This window comes from Xenopus tropicalis, chromosome 1 (assembly GCF_000004195.4).
Source record: "Xenopus tropicalis strain Nigerian chromosome 1, UCB_Xtro_10.0, whole genome shotgun sequence".
Lineage (NCBI taxonomy): Eukaryota > Metazoa > Chordata > Amphibia > Anura > Pipidae > Xenopus > Xenopus tropicalis.
The window spans coordinates 34970602-34986030 of record NC_030677.2 but is presented as its reverse complement, the minus strand read 5'-3'; the positions used below and the strand labels follow the sequence as shown (position 1 = coordinate 34986030).

At 38.0% G+C, this 15429-nt stretch overlaps 1 protein-coding gene across 2 annotated transcripts in view; it reads left to right on the top strand.

The window, feature by feature from the left end:
• arap2 (ArfGAP with RhoGAP domain, ankyrin repeat and PH domain 2) overlaps positions 1-15429 on the top strand; it is a 137842-nt gene that overhangs the window by 47817 nt on the left and 74596 nt on the right. For both annotated transcript variants that reach the window (XM_031895360.1, XM_031895359.1), the window contains exons 10-14: positions 2798-2904; positions 3161-3360; positions 9364-9449; positions 13594-13776; positions 14162-14336. In XM_031895360.1, coding sequence (XP_031751220.1) covers positions 2798-2904; positions 3161-3360; positions 9364-9449; positions 13594-13776; positions 14162-14336 — 751 coding nt within the window. The remainder of the gene's footprint in view (positions 1-2797; positions 2905-3160; positions 3361-9363; positions 9450-13593; positions 13777-14161; positions 14337-15429) is intronic.

Here is a 15429-nt window from a genome sequence, read left to right as displayed (position 1 = left end):
AAATGCCTGTCTTTCCCTTGTGAATGTTACATTTGAAAGACATTTTACATCTTCCCACATATGTCATTTTTTGCAGTCCACACTAATTCTACAGTTAAACCTCAATCTTACACCCCCTATTTTACATTTTCCTACATTTTACCGGTTTTTTTTTGGCCCCCCGAAAAACATAAATTTGGAGTTTTACTGTTCACAATTCCAGTTGGTTTTTATGGGTTACAAGACCAATCTAATCCTTGGACCATTTGTTGAGAAATTTTGGGCTGAAGTCATTATCAACAGGAACAAACTTGTATATATATTAAGGGAAAGGCACAGGCTTATCACAGCAGTTTTACACTTGTTACTTGGATATTACTTACACCACCATGGGTCCAACCCTACACATACAAAGATCTCCCACTTTGACCTGGAAAAATACCCTACATGACAATGTTAATGTTTGTTTTGTTGCTTCTCTGCCATAATGCTGACAACATAGTAACATATTACAAATACATGCTTATTTTATGTTATGTGACAACCTCACTAAGAGCACATGCATTATAGCTTACTATGTCACAGTATATGAATGTCATTGCAGCAGGTCAAGCCGCTGGAGGAAGTGGGGGCACACATGAAACACACTTATATAGAGACTTTTCATCATAACATAAATGATAAACATTTTATCATTACATAGGCTGCTGGGTGATAGAAAGCCTACCTGTTTGTTTGCCTTGCTCCTCCAAAAGCCTGAGTTACTGTTCTTTGCACCTTATTCAGTAAAGCCTGAGTTACTGTTCTTTGCACCTTATTCAGTAAAGCCTGAGTTACTGTTCTTTGCACCTTATTCAGTAAAGCCTGAGTTACTGTTCTTTGCACCTTATTCAGTAAAGCCTGAGTTACTGTTCTTTGCACCTTATTCAGTAAAGCCTGAGTTACTGTTCTTTGCACCTTATTCAGTAAAGCCTGAGTTACTGTTCTTTGCACCTTATTCAGTAAAGCCTGAGTTACTGTTCTTTGCACCTTATTCAGTAAAGCCTGAGTTACTGTTCTTTGCACCTTATTCAGTAAAGCACAGTATACTGAAACATAGGTACATGGCACAAATAGAAAGGAGAGTGTACTGACTTTCTATACTTTGTTTGAATGCATGCAGTTTTGCTCTTTGGCCTCGTGCTTGTATAAATAAATAAATGAGTCCTATAATACTGGAAATTCTATTTTAGAGGAACATGACAAGCATTCATTCACAATTCTGAAAGCATTTGGATCATTTGTTATGTATTCTCTTTCCTTCTGCCCCTGTGGGTAGTCTGTCATCTGCTACTCTACTCCCCACCATACCTTCTATTTACGTTCTCCCTATGTTTCCGGACCCCCTCGCTCATATTATTTTCACTTTTTGCTTTTCATCCTGCTCTTTTTCCTATTAATATTCAGCCGTATCTCTTCTATTCCCTAACTTTACTGTAGCATATAACATTTTTACTCTTTTATATTTACGGATGTGATTCATTGGTCTGTCAGCATTGTGCATTGATAAATGAAATTAAATAATGGAAGACAAGCTAGATTGTTATTCACAGCTCTACCTGAATGATCATTATACACAAAGTAACAATAATCACGTAATGAATGCTTGTTCATACGAGATGCTATTGACACATTGCTTGTTTTACAGGAGTTACGTTAGTATCCTTTAAAACAAAGCCTGACACGGTTTCATTTTATCTTGTCTTCCCTTTTTTCCTTCTTCCTTTTATGCTGTGTTTACCTTGAGGTGAAATACTAACCTGTGGGACAGAAACAGGTTGTTTTTACAGGTGCTTCAGCCTATCAGAATCTTGCATGACCCCCTGAAATTATTTGGTTGCTATTAGTGATGGGCAAAATATTTCGCCAGGCATGGATTCGCGGCGAATTTCCGCGTTTTGCCATTGGCAGATTGTTTTGCGAAACGGATGAAAAAAATTGGCGTGGAAAAATTTGCCGCACGTCCAAAAATTGACGCCGGTGTCAAAAAAGAATCGTCGCGGGCATCAAAAGAATAGCCGGGCGACAAAATAATAGCCATGCAACAAAATAATAGCCGCGGGCGACAAAAGAATAGCCACAGGCGACAATTTTTTTTGCTGCGCGACATTTTTGCCGTTTCGTGAATTTTTCGCCATTTCGCGGATCTTTTGAAAGATTCGCAAATTTTTTTCGGCGAAACGAAACGGAACAGATTCGCTCATCACTAGTTGCTATTCATGTTTCCTATATTGTGGCGAGGCCATTCTCAAATCCAGCCCTGGATAAAGCTTACTTAGTTTTTACCTTTACTTCTCCTTTAAGATATTAAGGGAAATATGTACTGTTAATATGAATGCATTTTGTTACAACAGTGCCACCTGCTGGTCAGTTTCCAACCGTGATCCTGTCAAGGAGCTTGTCAGAAAAAAAGGATAACTTTTCCTAAACAGAAGAACATTAAAGCAGCTCTCTTCTTTCTTCTGACAAGTTCCTCAACTGGATTAGAAACTGACCAGCAGGTGGCACTGTTGTAACAAAATTAATTCACATCTACTGTCCATATTGCCCTTAATATCTTGGAATATTAAAAAAATAAATATGAATTGCAAAAGTGCTTAAATACCGCGCTTATAATTTTACATTCATTTGTTTAAAAAGTTTACTTATCCTTTAAACTATTTTGCACTTTCCACATTTTCCTGCCTTTCTGTAGTTGTTACCAGCCATTGTCTGTATTATAAAGCACCTGTACACATGAACATTTAATAATATGTTTTTCTTTTTGCTTTACCCCCAGGATGCGAGTGCTGGCATTGCAATCACTGACCTCACACTGACTATGGTATCTGTAAAAATTATAGATCGGAAGTCATTTGAACTCACTACCCCGTTCAGACATTTTTGGTAGGTTCTTAAATCCCAATCACAGAATTTACAATGACGTCAACAATTTTTTTGCTGATAAAGAGACATTCGTGTCTTACATCTCTTTAACCAGAAATGTCATATTGTGGAAAATATACGTAGGCGCTTTCTAGCCGAGTACGCCTTAGTTATTAAGCTTCAGCTTCGTTGTTGGGGAAAAAAAAAATCAAGATTCCTTTACTTAAAAAGGATTTTAAAAAGAGATCGATAACATAAAACATTCCAATTGTTTCAGCTTAACAGCAGAGTCTGAGAGAGAGAAACAAGAGTGGACTGAAGAAATACAGCAATCAATAGCAGAAACTCTGGCTGATTATGAAGTAGCTGAAAAGATCTGGTTCAATGAATCTAACCGGAGCTGTGCAGATTGCCGCGCTCCCAGCCCTGACTGGGCATCTATCAGCCTCGGTGTTGTCATTTGCAAGAACTGCGCAGGTAAATGAAACAAGTGATGCGCGGCTGTCATGAAACATGATTTTTATGTGCTTCAGCATATTCCACCTCGTCCTTTCCTATTAAATGTACATCTCTTCTGTGCCACTGTGAACTCCTGGGCGCTAGATCACATAGGCCTCCGACACACTGACCTTGTTATCAAACAGAGCGTTTTAGCTGCTCCGACAATCGGCGTCAAGAAGAATATATTTTATTTTTACCTTGAAAATGTTTCCATAAATTGAACAAACAGTCGTAGCTGTTATTAAACCGCTCATGGTCTAATACGACTGCTTCTGAATTGCTGTGATTTTAACATTTTTGGGCCCATTATATTACTCTTTTCATATACAGTCATGGAGAATCAGAGATTGTAAAATGATAACCCCCAGAATCTTGCTGAGAATCTGAGGTTGTGAACTGTAGCTTAATGTGATCATGTTGAACTGGTAGGTAATAGACTTGAGTCTTTTACCGGGTTGGATACCCATAAAAAAATACAGGTATTTTGCAAGTAGGATTTGCACATGCAGGTGTGGGTGCTCATGGGTCACAATGAAAACTCCTTTATTCCTTATTCACCACCCCATAAATTTGAATGTTGGCACTTTGGGTCTTTCAGTGAAATCACTGGCCAGTGGGTAGGGGCTGCAGGTCATAGAGAGTGTAGAGCACAGAGAGCTTCGGCTACCCCCATGAATACAGAGCTTTCTGTATTGGCACTGCACTGTATTCATGATGGTTAGACAGGGGCAGGCATGTAGGCATCCCCCCTCCCGTACCCTACCTGTCACACCTGAATGTGCAAGTTAGGGAGCTTCTCTGAGCACAGGCCACAGCAAGGCACTGTTATTACTGGATTCTCTAAGGCAGGTGGTACGGAGAGGGCAGGTCTGTGCCAATCTACATTGTGCTGTGCCCCATGCCCTGGATTTTTTGTCTGGTGTGGGTGCAGAACACAACCAGATTCGGGGCAGAAGTTCTGTGTGCATAATAATTGACCCCTAGTAGCTCCAAGCAAGTGAAAATGCTGTTTGTGGGTCCAGGCGCAGTTATTAGGTTTATATTGTCTTAATGTAATGTGTACTTTGTACAAGTACATTAGAGGGGATTATAGACAAATAGGGAATATGTTTTTTTCTCATAAAAATGATCAGCGCACAAGAGGCCCCCCCTTTAGATTAGAGGAATGGAGCTTCCATTTGAAGCAGCGTAGGGGATTTATCACAGTGAGGGCAGTGAGGTTGGGGAATGCCCTTCCTAGAGATGTGGTAATGGCAGATTCTGTTAATGCCTTTAAGAGGGGCCTGGATGACTTATTGAACAGGCATAGGGGCCGATTCACTAAAGGGCGATAAAACGAGCGCTATTTATAGCATGCATTAAAAATGTTATTGCTTCTTATTTTTTGTGACTTACCACTCGATTCACTAAAAGGATAGGCATCATAATTAAGACGCGATGTTCATTGCATTATTTAACTCGCGATATGATATGGTAGGGGTATTTATGTTGGGATATGGTCTGTTGGTTTGTCCATGAGGAAGAGCAGTGGTTGTGCTGAAAACGTTGGAATTTTTTCAACAAAAACACTTTTTCTTTTCTATCAAGTCCCTGTGAGTATGGCACTCTTTCTATTATATATATATATATATATATATATATATATATATATATATAATAGAAACAGAATACCGCACTCACAGAACTTAGTGAAAAAATAGTAGAATTTATTAAGAAAAACGTCAATCTAACGTTTTGGCCGTGTCCACAGCCTTTTTCAAAGTGAACACATTAATTACACACTCACTCTTAAACACAGAATGGCGCCAAAGTGTGGCTGATGACGTCACATTGTGTAACAACAATCACCATCCACCAGTGTGACATACTTTAACTTAATAATAACTTAAAAAACATAACAGAGAACGCTTGTTATAAAAAGCACGCAGAGAGGAGAAGTCAAGGGGCAACAGAAAGAAACAGCAAAGAAAAAGAGGAAAAAAGTCGCCTCCACAACCCTTATAGCTGAACTGCAACTCACACACGTTATATTCTATATGTCAAAAGACTGAATGGGAGGCTAATAGGCAGATCGGTAGTGTTGTGTTAAACTGTACCAAACCCGTGTACCCCTCTGAATAATCATATTCTGGCAAATAAAACAATTGGGTTGCCATGGTAACGGGAGCATTAGATAAGGCTCCAGGTAGTATGAACGGGTGTTGTAGCGCTCAATCATATTATGCACTCAGGTTTAACACTGATGTCAGGGCATAAGAGGGTCAGGGTGCTGTAGACTTACCACCGAATATAGATGGCTTGTTACACATTCAAGAGCCACAGCCGCACGATCTTACCACCAAGCTCCTGGTGGCACCGCTGAATACCGATCGTAATCCCATGCAGGAGTAGCGAGAGCAGAGCGTAGAACCGCGTGACGTCACCGTTCAGCACAGTGCCGCACTTTGGTCCCCTTCTTTGCCACAGGATCCCCCATAATGAATAGACTCACTATTAATGCCCAATGGGCTATTATTGTGCACCGCTCTTGCCTCAATCGCCCGTTATAGCATGGAAGTGGGAAGGGTAATCTGGGTCTACAGGGTACATTTGTATTTATTGAAAAAAATAAAAAATACAAAAAAATGGGATGAAAAATAAAGTAAAAAATAAAAAATATAAACTAAAAAATAAGGGAAGTATCAAGTACTCATATTGTGTGTGTTCGTGCCTACAGCACGGGTTGTGTGCTGGGAACAAGGAGGAGCATAGGAGATTACACAGTAGTAGTAAGTGGAGAACAGGACGAATTGAAAAAAACAGTATCACTAATGCTAATTAGATGCTAATTAGTAGCATCTAATCAAACAATGTATCCATGTATCAATGTAATAGAACCGCATGCTGTTGGATGAAAAAGCCATAATATAACCAAATTTAGACTGGCAGAAAAAATATCTTAGACACATTTACGTTACAATGACTCAATCGCATGCCAACCAAAAAAGTCCGTAAAGGAAGAAAATACTGGGTGTGAGATCTCAAATGCCGTAAATGGCCAAACTGTCCTCAAAATGGCAATGAACATCGTATCAATTATTCACATAGGTTCTTACATTAGTAGTTATTATAAATAGAAAGCAGAGTATGAAACCAATTCGTTCAGACCATTCGGACTGATGGTGTTCAGCCGGTGTATCAATTTAAGTTCCTTTTGCAATAAAAGTTTGTCACGATCCCCACCTCGGGCCAATGGTGGTATATGATCAATTGCCATACACCTTAGGCTAGCAAGTGTCTGTGATTCAGGAAATGTGATGCCACCGGAGTGTTCGCTTTGCCGGAAGTTAATGCTGCTCGTATGGCAGACCTGTGATTGGCCATCCGATCTCTAAGTGTTGTGACAGTCTTTCCGATGTAAAATAGACCGCAGGGACATTTAATAAAATAGATTAGATACTTGGTACATGGCAATCTATGCTGGATCTGTATCCCTTGGCCTGTGTGTGGGTGGTTAAACGAGGGTCCTGAAATTAAGGCGTTGCAGGTGGTACAACTGGGGCATTTGTAACACCCCAATTTCATGGAAGGCAGCCACGTGTTAGTGATAGAAGACTGATAACAGTGTCTTGGATCCGTCTTAACCAAGATGTCTCTTAAGCTGCGTCCTCTCCTATAGGCTATCCGTGGGGGCTGTCTAAAGATGGGTAGCAGGGTACGGTCCCTCCCGAGGACTGATATATATATATATATATATATATATATACTGTATATACACTAGACAGCAGTATACAGAAGAAACATTCCTATACAATTCTATATTTAGCTGTGATTAAAAAGTCAAAAATTATAGCCAGAGTTAATATATTTTGCTCTCAGGTAATAGAAACAAAAAAAGAAGAGATCAAATGAGTCTGGTTTAAGTGCAGCACACAAATACACACAGAAATAATAATAACGTCAAATGAATAACACAAACAGCAGATAATATCTCTCTTCTTGGCACGCAATTACTCCTACAGTTAGAAAACCACAATGTAAAACACCTCACTAAACATAAAGGTCAGGTTCCTGGGAGATAATACAGTTGCCTCTAGGTGGCAAATTATCAACCTTTGCTCTTCAAGAAAATAGAAAAGGTTACGATTTGTTAGGCTCCTGGGTATAATGGTCTTTAGGTTATGGATTATGTTTCATATATAAAACAAATCTAAATACAGCTAAAATTATTTTACAGTGAGCAAAGCCGCAATACCTTATTATCTACTTTTCCTATGTGCAATTTGCCAGGATTTAATAGGATGCTCCTTTTCCACGGTGTCAGGGTTTAGTGTTTGTTAACAGATGTGCTTCCATCGTTTCTGTATTCATAGTACATTTTTACAGAGTTGGTTTTAACGGATCTGTTTTAATTCAAAAGCATGTGAATAAATGACAAGTGGGATATAGGATGGCTGCATGTACAGGAGCACATCATAGACATCATTTATTGCTATAGAGACCCACAGACAAAACTGGTAATGACCCCCTGTCAGCACTGTCAGAATGATTTGCAATGCTGTACTTGTACTGTGATCAGAGTTGCATTACTGTGCAACCAGTTACAATGAGTTATCCTGCTCTCTGCTCAGTTTTCAGTTTTCCCTAATAAATATCATAGTCAAGGAAAAATATAAAAAAGCAAGGCTTAGTGCTATACAGTTTGATATGTCCCAGAGTCTAACTTGCTTATTCATAATGGATATCTTCTCAAAAGTCAATACCGGGTGCCATTATTGATTCCCTCTGCCTAACTCCCCATGTGGTTGCACTTAGAAGAGGTTAGATATCCAAGTTCAAATAGCCAACTGAAAAAGTCTAATCCAAATACTTAGATATAGAAAATTGTTTCTCAACTGTGACTCCAACCATCAGGGGAATTTCTAGACGTTAATGGAGAGTGTGATGCTTTCAACACTTTCAAGCACGTGTACTGTCCAGACCCTCTGCAATTGTCATGGCAGACAGTGGGCGAGTTTTGGAAAATGGCCTGGACTACCCTTGCCTTAGCACCCTCAGTTAACTGGCTAAAGATAATATATGTTCTTGTTCTGGTGTGAGAAACACAGGCAACTGTTATACAGTATCTAGTAGCAAATAGGCTTTCTGAATTTTCTTGAAATAGTTTTACTACTCATCCGAGTGGCTTCTTCAGTTCCTCCATCAGTATTTAGCCTATCAATCATGTTAACTCTAACATTATGATTGCGTGTCATTCCTATATTTAACTGTAACACTGGTGTCCTGCCATGTATCCAGGGAGATCTGTAACACGGAACATCGATGCAGAAAGCTCTAGTTCTTCACAAGGGACATTTCTGATGTATAAAGTAAATGAATAAGACAAATAGCATTTAGAATTATTATAAACTGGATGGGCAGTGTACCACTGCTTGGTTATAATGAATAAATGCCTCTGTGATTGAGCATTGGTGGGGATATAATTTGTATTTTTTGCATTATAAAGCAAAAAATGGGAAAAATGGTTTTCCTTGCTGAAGGAAGATTGTATAGTATACTATGGGGCAGATTCATCTTAATACATAAAAACTCACCCATGTTCTATTCAGTGTTTTTTTATAAGAATTTATCAAATGGTGAGTTCTAACTTTCACCCACTGATAAATACTCTCCAAAAAATCCCATAGGAATGAATAGAATGTGGGTAAGTTTTTATGTATTAAACACACATTTTGGTATCCTAATAGTAGAGTAGATCTGTTCAGTTGTTTACCAGAGAGGTCTCAGGTTGGTCTAGACTGCTTACTTTTAAATTCAGACTCTAAGAATGTTTTTTACTTGCTATGAACCTATGTAAGTGTGATCTCACATAACTAGAGCTGCATCTAATGGTGTATGAAAAACAACATACAATGATTTGATGAGTACTTACTCTACATGATTATAGATCAAATTAAGATTTGCAATTATTAATGAGGTTTTTTTTCTCCCCTCTGAAAGGTCAACATCGGGCACTTGGAAGCAACATATCAAAAGTTCACAGCTTGATCCTGGATACTACTATCTGGAGCAATGAACTTGTTGAGGTACAAACTTATCCTTCCTTATAGGGTTACATGTCTCCTGATTTATTCTTAACTAAAATAGCTGCAAAGCAAAAGTATTGAGATTACGAAGAAAACCATTAGGACATCACTGCTGGGCAAGTTCAGTTACACAGTGTGTGCTCAGAACATTCCGAATACAGCCCATTGTTAATCTGGTTTACCTATAGCATTGTCCTTTGGCCTGCAATGCAACTGTAAAGATAACGTTTTTAAAAGATTTTTAGATTGTAGATTAATGGGATTAACCAATACAAGAGCAAAGAGTGCTAAACTTCAGCCCAATTTAACTATGTAACCTATAGCAATGAATCAGCAGGCAGCATTTACTGGCCATGCAAGCATCTTATTGGTTGGTATGGATTACTGCTCCTGGGCAAACTTAGTGCCTTTTATTACATCTACCCCCATATATAATATATTCCTGGGCAAACTGAGTGTCTTTTATTACATCTACCCCCATATATAATATAATCCTGGGCAAACTTAGTGCCTTTTATTACATCTACCCCCATATATAATATAATCCTGGGCAAATTTAGTGCCCTTTATTACATGTACCCCCATATGTAATATAATCCTGGGCAAATTTAGTGCCTTTTATTACATCTACCCCCATATGTAATATAATCCTGGGCAAACTTAGTGCCTTTTATTACATCTACCCCCATATGTAATATAATCCTGGGCAAACTTAGTGCCCTTTATTACATCTACCCCCATATGTAATATAATCCTGGGCAAATTTAGTGCCTTTTATTACATCTACCCCCATATGTAATATAATCCTGGGCAAACTTAGTGCCTTTTATTACATCTACCCCCATATGTAATATAATCCTGGGCAAACTTAGTGCCCTTTATTACATCTACCCCCATATGTAATATAATCCTGGGCAAATTTAGTGCCCTTTATTACATGTACCCCCATATGTAATATAATCTTGGGCAAATTTAGTGCCTTTTATTACATCTACCCACATATATAATATAATCCTGGGCAAACTTAGTGCCTTTTATTACATCTACCCCCATATGTAATATAATCCTGGGCAAACTTAGTGACTTTTAATACATCTACCCCCATATGTAATATAATCCTGGGCAAACTTAGTGCCTTTTAATACATCTACCCACATTTGTAATATAATCCTGGGCAAACTTAGTGCCTTTTATTATGTCTACCCACATTTGTAATATAATCCTGGGCAAACTTAGTGTCTTTTGTTACATTACCCCTATAGAATTTAGAGTTTCAGTGCAGGGTAATAGTACATTAAGGGGGTATATTTATCATGCTGTGTAAAAAGTGGAGAGAAGCATTGCCGGTGATGTTGCCCAGGGCAACCAATCAGCCATTAGATTTCAGCAGTTAGAGAACCAAAGCAAAGCATCTGATTGGCTGCTATGAGCAACGACACTGGTTTTTACACAGCATAATAAATATACCCCTAAATGTATATACATATACATCCCCTTTTGTGTTTTGATATTACTGGTCCTTTAAGAAAATACCCAGAGGACTGCTTCCAGTCATGTCAGGAATTCCCAGTCTGTATATATGCTCAACTGTAATTACTGAATCCGTATGATTTGCCTTGATTCTCTTACTGCTAAGGTCCTGTATGTGTATCCTTTTGCCCCTATAAAATGGATACATACATGTAAGTCCTTCTTACAGTCTTTTCATTTGAATACATTACTAGTGAGTCAGACATAAATCTTTCACCAGAGTAAACAGCACTTCTTAAAATAAAAACAGAGTATTTTAAATAGTGACTCACTGAAAGCTTGTCAACAGATGCATAGTCATATGGTTCAGAATTCATCTTTTTGTGGAGTTTTAACGGAGCATTGTTAATAATTATATTTTACATCAGCATACAGTATAAAAATGCAGGTTGTGAAACGAATGAGGGATGCGAAAGGCAAAGATACTGATGGAGGTGGAAGCAAATGGGAAAAATAGAGTTGATTTTGATGTGGTGACATCAACAGAACAAAACCAAACAAAACAAAACAAAAAATATATCATCCGCTCTCACCCATATCAATATATTAAAAGACATTACGACATTCTGTGCCAAAGAAAATGCCCCCCTTTAGGCAAACCAAGGATTGTTTGTCTATATACAGGTATAGGACCCATTATCCAGAATGCTCGGGACCAAAGGTATACCGGGTAAGGGGTATTTCTGTAATTTGGATCTCCATACCTTAAGTCTACTAAAAAATCAATAAAACATCATTTAAACCCAATAGGATTATTTTTCCTCCAATAAGGATTAATTATATCTTAGTTGGGATCAATTACAAGGTACTGTTTTATTATTACAGAGAAAAAGGAAATTATTTTTAAAATTCTGAGTTATTTGATTAAAAAGAACTCTATGGGAGACAGGCTTTCTGTAATTCGGAGCTTTCTGGATAACGGGTTTTCAGATAAGGGATCCCATACCTGAATTGCAATATATTCTACTTACCAACTTTGTCAGAGACATCTCTGGTCTGGTCCGTCGTACAACCACTTTTATCTGATTCATTTATTATTATTATTATTATTATTCATTATTATTAAAATTACTTGATTTGACAAAACATTGTGTTATGTGATAACGTGGGCTAATCAATCCTACTAGGTATGATAATTCAAATTTTTGTTTTATGCAAAGTATTGTAGATAGCGTTAAACAACTACTGAACAGTTATTATAGGTTAGTGAAGCAGAATAATTGTACCCACTGGACTAAATAATAAAACAGAAACAACAAGAGCATCATTTGCAGGATGGGCCTAAAAATAAAAGTGATTAGAGTTTTTTGAAGCTACTATATAGGGTTCATTTACAAATGCACGTGGTGTGCAAAGTGCCATTTATCACCACAATTCAAGTGTAATTGTGGCCATGCTCTAAGCTATATCCACCAAAATGGCACCTGAGCCATCAAAATGAATGTAATTATGTTTGTGCTTTGACGTAAATCGTGTCTAAATTGCGTCTAATATTTTCAGAGTGAGGAGCAAGTCGAGTCTAGTTCACATATTGATTCAACCTACTGAGGTACTCAGGAGTTACAATGAGGTCCAGATTGACAATTGCTCCATGGTTCTCCATCATCATTGGGTGCAGTTGCACACCATTCATTAGATGTATTACAATCATGTGAAAATGCAGGAGCTTGTTTGGATGCAAGTCCATTTTAGAGCTCCTTCACTTGCCGGTTTCTTAAATGGGCACTTATAACTCTCAGAGTTGCAATTGTGGGTTATGTTCTGTTACCTTCTATTGTACAAACCACAGCCAAACAAGGTGCAATTTTTCAACAGTTATCTGTATTAAATCCATTTCAATAGAGGCTCAACAAAACACAGGCAAAGACACAGGCCTTCACATATCATTGAATAATAGATGCTTCATCAGCAGCCTCTGTTGACATTTGATATAACTACATAACCCATGGAACGAAAAGTACTGTAAAAAAACCCCCAGGAATAATAGGTAGCAAAAGAAAAAGAGAGGACGAGGGAAGAGAAAATGAACTAGAAGACATGTATTGACCACAACATATTGCTGAATCCAAACTCACAGTCTCCCTTAACATATTATATATATTAAATTAGGGGACACACATTTAAAAAGAAAAACCGGGACATTATTTCTGAGCTGACTGAGCAACTAAGAAAGGACATGTAAAATTAAAAAAACTACATAGTAGGAGATGGCAATGGGGGCTAAATATCAAGCAATGAAATGAAGAGAAACAATAGGGAGGGGGGCATCATCTGTGGAACTCTTAGATGTCAAAGTCATGATCAAGCAACTCAACTACCACCCACTTCCATACTGATTAAAGGGAATAGGCGGCTTGAAGGGGAATCTTGGACAAAACTGTCAATGGAGATCAGTGGCTGTTGACAAGGAACAGAATCAAAGAAGCGCTTAGTCGATAAGGGTCACAGCCAGAGATTAGCGCCAGTGCAAGTACAAGCAATTATTTGTAAGACTAAGTATGAACTTCAGCATGTTTTCTGCCCTTCAGCATTAAATCGCTCTATGCTGCTGACAGACTAAAAACCAGTAGATACTGTATTGATTATTAGTTTGATTTTCTGTTTTGCATTATAGCTTTTCATTGTCGTGGGAAATGAGAAAGTAAATAACATCTGGGAAGCAAATCTTTTGCCTGAGAACATGCTTCATATGGATTCCAATGTAAGCCAGAGAAGATTATTTATTACACAAAAATACAAGGAAGGGAGATTTAAAAAAATCTACTTTCCAGGTTTCACACAAGAGGAATTAAATCAAGTAAGTGAAATGCACATTGGAAAAAAAAAATCAAGTGTTTTCATTGAAAATGTAGAATCGCACCAAGATTATTCAGCTTATAAAAGGAAACGGTGTCTGAATGACTCAAGTGCTAAGATATATCAATAGAACAAAGGTCTTGGGCAGACTTTAAGAGTTTCCAAGGACTGGAATTTAATGCAAATATATTCTATAACAATGTAGAGTTGTCAGATGTTTGGGCTTTTAAGTGAATACAGCAGCGCCAAGACTTGTTAACAAACTGTTACTGAGTGATTGTATAAGGCAGCTGCTCTTTAATTCTTACTTTTGCATATGTTTTATACAAAAAGTCTGTTACAAAAGCCTCATTGGAGCTATTATTTTTTTTATTTTGTTCCTTAAGGCCTTATGTGATGCTGTGACTAAAGATGAGATCCTGCAAACCATGATATTGGTTTTTAGTGGAGCCGACACCATGTGCCCAACAGGGGATAAAGTCTACAACACACCATACCTTTTAGCAAAGATGTCTGGCCAAAGGTTGCAGATGGAATTCTTGCATCACAATAGGCTTTCTGGTATCTAAGCACTTCATGATTATGTTTCATTGGTTCATTTATGAAATATAGCCATAATTATAATGTGACTTTTGTATTTTGTTAAAATATTTTGTCTTGCATAGTGACAGAAGTTCATTTTAAAGGGAAACTCCGAACCAAAGAGTCCCACAAAACACAGAAACCCCTAATATACCTATCACTGTAATCTGTTCCTTCAAAAAGTATGAATAAATACCATTTTTAGATGCTGAAATCCAGCTGTAAAACAGTTATTATCTGTCTGTATCATTTGAAATCTTGGCAGGGGAGGAGGGACTAAAACATTGAGGTTACAACTTCTCCACAGCTTACAGACAGCATGCAGGAACTACATATCCTACAATGCTTTGTACTGTGATGTTAAATTCCGTATTGACAAAACATGTGCAGGGAATTTATACTTGGTGCGCCAATAGGCCACCTGAAGTCACCCCCAACCCGCCATCCACACATGCACAGTAGCTCACCTAATCCCCACCACTCCCCCACTGCTAGTCACTAGAGCTTCTCACCTGGTCCAGGAGCCCTAGGCCCAGGCCTTTGTGGCCTTCCCACAAATCCAGGCCTGGGGATTGTGGAATATGGGGGGTGCAGGCTAAAGGCAGACTGAGGACAGTCAACTACTGTTACATTTTTGTTTTTTTTACTTTCAAACTGTCTGCCAGATCAGCAGGGGAACAGGGGGCGGGATTTAAGTAACTGTTCCAACCATATTATTACATCATGAAAAGGCTGCATATGTTTTAATTGTTGTATATTGCAAAGTTGTGTTTAGGTTGAGTTCCCCTTTGATATTGACCTAAATGGAAAAAGAACAATCCCCAGAAAATGAATTTAATCTTTAGTTGGCTCCTTTCCCTAAATACACCAACAATCGACTTCACTCCTTTTAAGATAGTAATTCAGTGGAAGTTGCACTGTAGCTTTATTGTTGTTGCAGTTAATTAATGAAATTTTTTTTTACCATAGTTTCAAATGGAAATTGTTGCTGGGAATAAATGAATTCTCTAAACTCATAAACAAGGTAGCAGTGAGGCAGATGCTCAGTGTATATAGCACTCCAAGCAAATTA